Genomic DNA, 7133 nt, shown 5'->3' with positions numbered 1-7133 from the left:
AATGAAACTAGTGGCAGTGGTGGTAATGAGTTAGACAGGGCAGTTCCAAACACACCAACTGAAAGATAAGTCAAGGTATTCCTTTCATATCCATTTAATCAAACTAAAGGAATTGCATATTTTAAGAGTTCTACTAAGAGTAGTACAGTAAGTAGGTTCACAGTTTCTAAAGTCAATTGGTCTTGGTCTCCGTAGAGATGATGTGGGGGTTAAGGAATAGTAAATCAGGAGGACAGGTTGCCACATTAATAGCACAGACGATTTTTAGAGGTGCTTCATTCTGTTAAAACTATTTTGTTTTTAACAAACCAATGTCTGTTAAAACATTTTGTTAAAAATATGTCCTTTTCATATATGCCCATAAAGAGTCTCAAATGTTACCAGCTATAGTTCACAAACCTGTAAGCTTTGGCATTGGTGCTTACTCTGGGCAGCGTCCCTCATGTGGGAGATACAGGAAGTTACAGGCCACATATATGGGGAAGGCCACCTCTTGGTTTTCCAGGTTCACTACCTCTAACTCTTGATCCTTTCTCAAGGAAAGCATCTGGTATTCTGTGTCCTTCCTGAAAACAGCTCTTCCAGCCCTGTCCAAGGAGGTCAAGCGCAGGCGGAATGCAACCTTTCTCTGACAAAGTAAGCTAACCCCCAGGCCATAGGACTTGTTCAGGGCATTGCACCGGAAAATGATGCGCCGGTTGGTATAGCACACCACCAGGTCCCAGCCGAAGTTGAAACCAGCCCATCGCCAACTGCACTGCTCATTTCTGCACAGCCGGCCCCCACACCGCATGCTGTTCCCCTGGAGATCAGACAGATAGATGTCTATGGGTCCAAGTTCCCTTGTCTGCTCAGCCTGGAGCAGTGCAAGCCACTGCTCTTTGTATACTGGGGTAAGCCATGCAGCAGGGATCAGGGCATCCTGGTCAATTATGTGTGCTGATGGCAAGTCACAGATTATGTAAGCAAGCCGCAGCTGCTGGAACACTGGCACAAAGTCTCTGCCCTGCTCAGTCTCCAGGAAAGGGGTGCCTTCTGACTCGCTCCTGGACCTGGTAAACCACAAATCAGCATCAGGTAATAAGGCTCTGTGGGAGCCCCTCCATGTTGGCTGCAGCTGCAGGAACATCCACTTTTTCAGCATGGTGTACACGTCCATCTCTACCTCCATAACCAAGAGCTCTGAAGAGGCAACGAGCTCTTTCATGAGTTCCGGGCTGACTTCTCGCAATAGCTCCTCATTATGCTGGATCATCAGGTTATCCAGCAGCCACTGGAGGCACATGGTCCTGATGCACTGGAGGCCATAACTCTCAGCAGAGTAGTAATAGCTGCACACAGTCTGGGCACTGACAGTCTCCTTCATCACCTCTCCACATTGCTGAATTAGCTCATCCATCTGCAGCATGCTGGCCGTGGCCAGGATGGCTACTACTCGTCCAGGTGTGATGAGCACGGTGTCTTGGTACAGAGAACCTAAAGTTTCATGCATCGCCTCCCGATCAATGTTGTCATCAGGCATCTGCAACTCTATGGTATTCATGGTTGTTTCCCGCCAAGCACCACTGAACATGCTAGCAAAGTACCCTGACTGGCATAAGTAGACCCTGTGTAAATTCCACTCCTCCCCCAGTGCACGGATCCGCACATCACTGTTTTCCCCTCTCAGGAAGAGTGCCTCATAAACCGACCCTGAACTGTCTCTGGCACACTTCCGGCGGGGCACTTTTGCGTGGGGACCTCCTGGGCCTAACTTCCGCTTGAGGCCGCCCTGACTGGTGGTGGGTCCGGCCTCCTCACTGTCCTCCTCCCTTGCCTCTACCACTGCCACTGCTACCTCCACTGCCTCCTCTCCAGCAGCACCTAGCTCTTCTTGGGCACGCCCCGCCCTGGGCCATAACATTCGACTGCTTAGTGCTCCCATTGACTGTACCTCAAGGCGGCAAAGGACACACTTCCTCACCAGGCACAGTTACCACGGGCACTAGCTCAGCCCAAAGTGCTGCCGGGTAGAGCTGACGTCAGATTTTACGTCACTTAGGACGCCACGCTAAGCCACACCCTATTAGGCCCAACCCAGTTGGACAAAGGTAACTCCTACCACGAAGACCACGTTGTTTAACTCACGCTCTGGGGCTTCTGTGGGTCCCTTCAAAGATTTATGTCAGAGCAGGGGCCCTTTTACATGATTTTTCCCCATTACTTTCAAGAACATAATTCATTCTTGTCCATCTAAAATATTTAGTGACCGTTCCCTTTTGGAGAAATACATATTGGTCTCAATTTTGTCCTCTTATTTAATTTTAAAAACTAGCTCATTACTTCAGACTGTGAAAAGATTTTCTGTGATAAACGTGGTAATTTCACCCCAGACTTTGATTTGCCACTTAACTTTTGTTTTTAAATAGCATTAAGTTACACAGCCAATTTCAACTCTTTGTATGTGTGTAAACCATCTGCTTTTGTGTTCATGTCTCTGTTTTCCATAGGCAGAGAAACATAGCTTTGGAGAAATCTTAAGTTCCCAGAACACCCTTTGGTTTTATTTTTTTTTTCCTACCTGTTTGAATATCTTGAACCCTCTCCGTATGGCACTTTCCCTATTTTTTTTTCCAAACAAAAACTCATTTTCAACATTTGAGATCTGGCTGAAAGACCAAGTTTTCTCACAACTTCATGGCAGAGATAGTCTTCCCTCAACTGTACTCCCTCGGGCTTGATTAGATCATTTTTAGTCTCTCTCTCTCTCTCTCTCTCTCTCTCTCTGCCTATCTTAAGGAGGCAGGACTGAAATGTGACTACAATTCAGTATACAAACTTTCTTCTGTTATGTCCCCTTCCAGTGGGGTCCCTGAGATAGATTTAGTAGTCTATGAAAAACAGAGGCTAGCAGTCTTAGAGCTCATGTTCAAAGATATAAGGGACCTAACAAGCAATGGCTTATAAAGGAGAAAGATGTAGATGGGATAGACACAGACATCAGAAAGTGTAAAGTATGGTACTGTTTAAAGGGTCTATACAGAGGTGCCTGGGTGGCTCAGTTGGTTAAGCGTCTGCCCTTGGCTCAGGTCATGATCTCAGGGTCCTGGGATCAAGCCCTGCATTGGGCTCTCTGCTCAGCAGGGAGTCGGCTTCTCCCTCTCTCTGCTCATGCTCTCTCTCTCTCTCTCTCAAATAACTAAATAAAATATTTTAATAAAAAATAAAGGGTCTATGTATAAGGAACACAAAGATGACATTGGAATTTTGATGAAAGATTTATCAATGCGCTACCAAAAAGAAAAATCTTTTCAAGAGGAAAATAAAGGGACGGGGAGAGAGTGTATATCCATAAGGTCCACAGGAGGTGCTCGCCGGGTCTCGACCACAGAATTTGGAAATAAAGCTGTCCGATGAGAGTTAAAATAGCAAAATACACCTGTTCTAGAAGCACATGACCCAAACCATAGGATTAAACTTAACATTTTGAATTGGGGTGAGCCAAAAAGACGCATTGAAGTAAGTGGATTGAAACAAAACCCAAGGTTTCCATGACATCACCTTTTTGGCTAATAACATGACTCCCAAGACATTAATGTTTTATGAGCCCACATAAGTTTCCACTTCACTTGTCCACTCAGCTACATGGGCCTCAATGCCCTTTCTTTTATTTACAATAAGTCTCTTGAAAGGGGTGTATCATCTTCCCCATGTTCCAAGGTTTACTTGCTTGACTTCAGTCACCATCTAAATGTCATAGACTCTCAAATTCATAGCCCATGCATGGACTTCTGCTTTGACCTCAGGTGCTTCAGAAATACAAATTTTGCCTCAATAGGTCTTCTGATCATGTAATGTCTTATAGACTGTAAAAATATATCAGGGGTGGAGGAATATTTTTTTGCTCATGATGTTCTGAAGACAGAAAGAATTTTTTTTCTAGTAGACAAGAGAACTGAAATTTACCTCATATTTAGACAATAAATAGCTAACTGATACTATGACAAGTCTTTGAGGGTGATTTGTTCTAACAGTGCAGGTAAAAGTTTACCTTAGACCTTGAACGCGTTTTCCACATCAATTGTTGTGATTCGTTCCTCAAGTTAGACACCAAAGGATGATTTCATTCCATATTGTAGCAAAATTTGATTTGGGGCCTAGAAGCAAGCAGGGTGATATGATGCAGTGGAAAGGATGAAAACTGCCTGGGCAAAGTCATGCTAAGATTTGAATACCTAAAAAATCCTCGATTCTCTGAGAAGTATTCATCACATGAACCCAATGCATTACACTTGTGATGCCTGTCAATTATAAAAAAAATAATAATAAATAAATAAAACAAGGCAATGATAAAACTAGGAAGCTATAAGCAACTGATGGTTTTGATTAGTGCATTTGAAGTATGTGGGATTTTATGAAGGACTGTGGCTTTAAGTGAATTAAAAATTTCCAAGCAGTCATGAAGAGCATGGTTTGGGTGAAGGTAAGTGGTCGACTATGGTCCACCAGCAGGAGAGGAGACTTCCTCTAGAGCTACATTCTCCAATATAGTAGTCACTAGTCGCATGTGACTATTAAACTTCGTTAAAATTAAATAAGATTGAAAACTCGGTCTCACTAGCCACATTTGAAGTGCTCATTAGCTGCACATGAATAGTGGCTGCTGCACTGCGTACAGTGTGGAAATAGAACATTTCTATCAGCACTGGGAGTTCTGTTACATAGAGCTGTTCTATAATAAGTTGCCCCAAGTGAATTTTTCCTTTCCTTCTACTTCTGAATATATAGGTCGTCTGGATAACCCCTAAGTGGGTTGGTGATATTTGTGGGGGTGGAGAGGGGTTAGAAAAACAGAAGTACAAAGTGGTCACGTTTAGACTTATAGGGTCTCATTTGTCTTCATTGTGCTTGCTGAGATGCTATGAAGGCTGGGGACAGGGCTTTTGGAAGGTTGGTAGCCATCCAAAGGCCATTCATTCTGAAACTCTGTGCTCTGGAACTTGAGGAATTTGGGTCTTGCCTTCTGTGGTCCAGAAGGCATCAGCTGGTTGTCGGGCCATCATCTCAAACTCATTGTCCAAAACTCAACTTTGTGTTCCTTCCTCCATTCCACTAGCACAAAAATCCATTTTCAATGATTTTCTGTTTGATTTTTTTTACTGTTCTTTTTGTTAATATCTCCAGCATTATGCCAGCCCTCTTCTCAGTCTTGAGACCTGGGAATTGCCTATAGAGAGGATACAAAATAAATGTCTTTGTAAACTGAAAATTACTTTACAAATATTAGCATATGGGACTATTGTAGTGATCATATTTTATTCTTCATTTTGCTTTGTCATCAACATTAACATAACACAATATGTCAATGCCTTCCAGCTAAAGACTACCATGAATACATTTGTACTTGAACACGTTGGGTTTATTACTCATTGCAGTAAGAGAGAAAGCATATGATGGGGAAATGTGAGCCATATATGTAAGAGGGTGATATAAAAGGCATATTAAAGGGTGATATAAAGGCATATTGATTTGAGCTTGTGTGAGGTGATTTGGGTGACAGTGTAAGGAAAGCAGAGTTTTGATTGGGTTTGGATGCTGTCAGGAAGAGAGAGTGTCCCCATGATTATTTTAATAAACCTCTTGTATAGAGAGAACAGATTAGAGTGAGCTTAAAGCTGTAATTGGTAGAAACAAAAGGGAAAAAAAAAACAACAAACAAAAAAATCTAGCCGTCATTCATATTAGATAGGAGAGAAATGTATGATGGTTTGTACAGTGATCTTATTTTTGTCTGTGCTTTAAAAAAATTATGAAGCAGCCTTTGTTTTGTCTCACTTTATGATGGCCTCAGAGTGACCTCGTCCGAAGTTGTGAGGTTTTTTAATGTCCAATGGGAGAACAACATGTCCTAGCCTGGATGTCAGGAGATTTTTGTTTTCTTTTGTAGTACCCCCATTTGACCAAAGACATTAAGTCACAAGGCATTAATCCATTTTGTCTAGATTTTCACCATCGCTCTGATTTTGCCCATCAGGAGTTTGTTCAGAAAATGTAGTCTGTAATCAGTCATGGGTCAGTCTTTCCCGCTCCTTTTGGTGTACAATGCATAGTTGAGTCCTCTGATGTGACACTGGCTGTGCAGTAGTGTTTAGGGCTCTGGATAGGATGCACTGGCCTACTGCAGAACAAGCAATCACACAAAACACAATGATTATTAGTCCTTGAAACAAGTCTTGAAGTCAAGGGCCTAGATTATAAAACCTAGGCAATCAATCCACCTGGGTCTGTTTTAGAGAGCCACATGACTTTTGTTAGAGTCAAAGACAAGTTTTTGAGCCATCCTTGCTAGTTATTATTATGCTCAATGTGGGAATTGCAGGTCACATAGCATATATGAAGTTGTTTTTCCTGGGAGTTTCTTAAAGAAACTGGCTTGAATGTTTCTGGATAATTTCATTTTCCCCAGGGAAACAAGACCTGCTAGAATGTTTAGTTTAAAGTATCTAAAAGTCTCTAACAATTATCCTGAATGCATAGGTTAAGTTAGCATGGGCCATATGGGTGTTTATATAAGAAGTAGCACCCCAGTGTGACACAGACTGTATTGGGAGTATAAATATCACTTATCACAACAAGTGAAAGCCAATTTTGTGTTCCTTGAGATGGACAATGTCTTCAGCAGAGTTCATCAGTTTCACAGGGCAGATTGAGTATCAGGGACAGACATGCATATCAAGAACAAAGTGACTGTCAGGGCCAGAAGGGCCCTGATATTGGAGCCTACTCCTGATTAAGTAAGCCTTGCTGATAGAATTATAATGACCACAGCAGGAGTGTTTTGTTGACCACGAGGTCAACATCCAAATTGAAGTTTGAGATTAATGCTATAAAGGAAACTGACAAATCAGAAACGTCTTCAAAAAGAATTCTGCCTTTAAGAGCATTTAAAAGGAACAGCATTTGTTTTGTTTTGGTTTGTTTTTGTTTGTTTGTTTATCAACAGGGCCAGATGGGGAATGTCAGACGTCTTTTTCTTAAGTGGCAGGAGGAAAGCATAGGAGTTAAAAAAAAAAAAAGGTGATAGGATAAAGAAGGATAAACATAAGGGAAGGTCATAATAATGTTCTAGAAGACATCACAATGTAATAATAGGT

At 42.1% G+C, this 7133-nt stretch overlaps 1 protein-coding gene across 1 annotated transcript; it reads right to left on the bottom strand.

Annotated features, from left to right (window-relative positions):
• Positions 1-421: 421 nt before the first annotated feature.
• On the bottom strand, positions 422-2327 carry LOC103680128 (germ cell-less protein-like 1). Its single transcript, XM_008709658.1, has one exon. It carries the CDS (start codon positions 1922-1924, stop codon positions 422-424), a length of 1503 nt encoding a protein of 500 aa, XP_008707880.1. The 5' UTR covers positions 1925-2327.
• Positions 2328-7133: the final 4806 nt, after the last annotated feature.

This window comes from Ursus maritimus, unplaced genomic scaffold, assembly GCF_017311325.1.
Source record: "Ursus maritimus isolate PB19 unplaced genomic scaffold, ASM1731132v1 scaffold_73, whole genome shotgun sequence".
NCBI classification, from domain to species: domain Eukaryota; kingdom Metazoa; phylum Chordata; class Mammalia; order Carnivora; family Ursidae; genus Ursus; species Ursus maritimus.
This window is presented reverse-complemented; position numbering and strand designations above follow the sequence as displayed.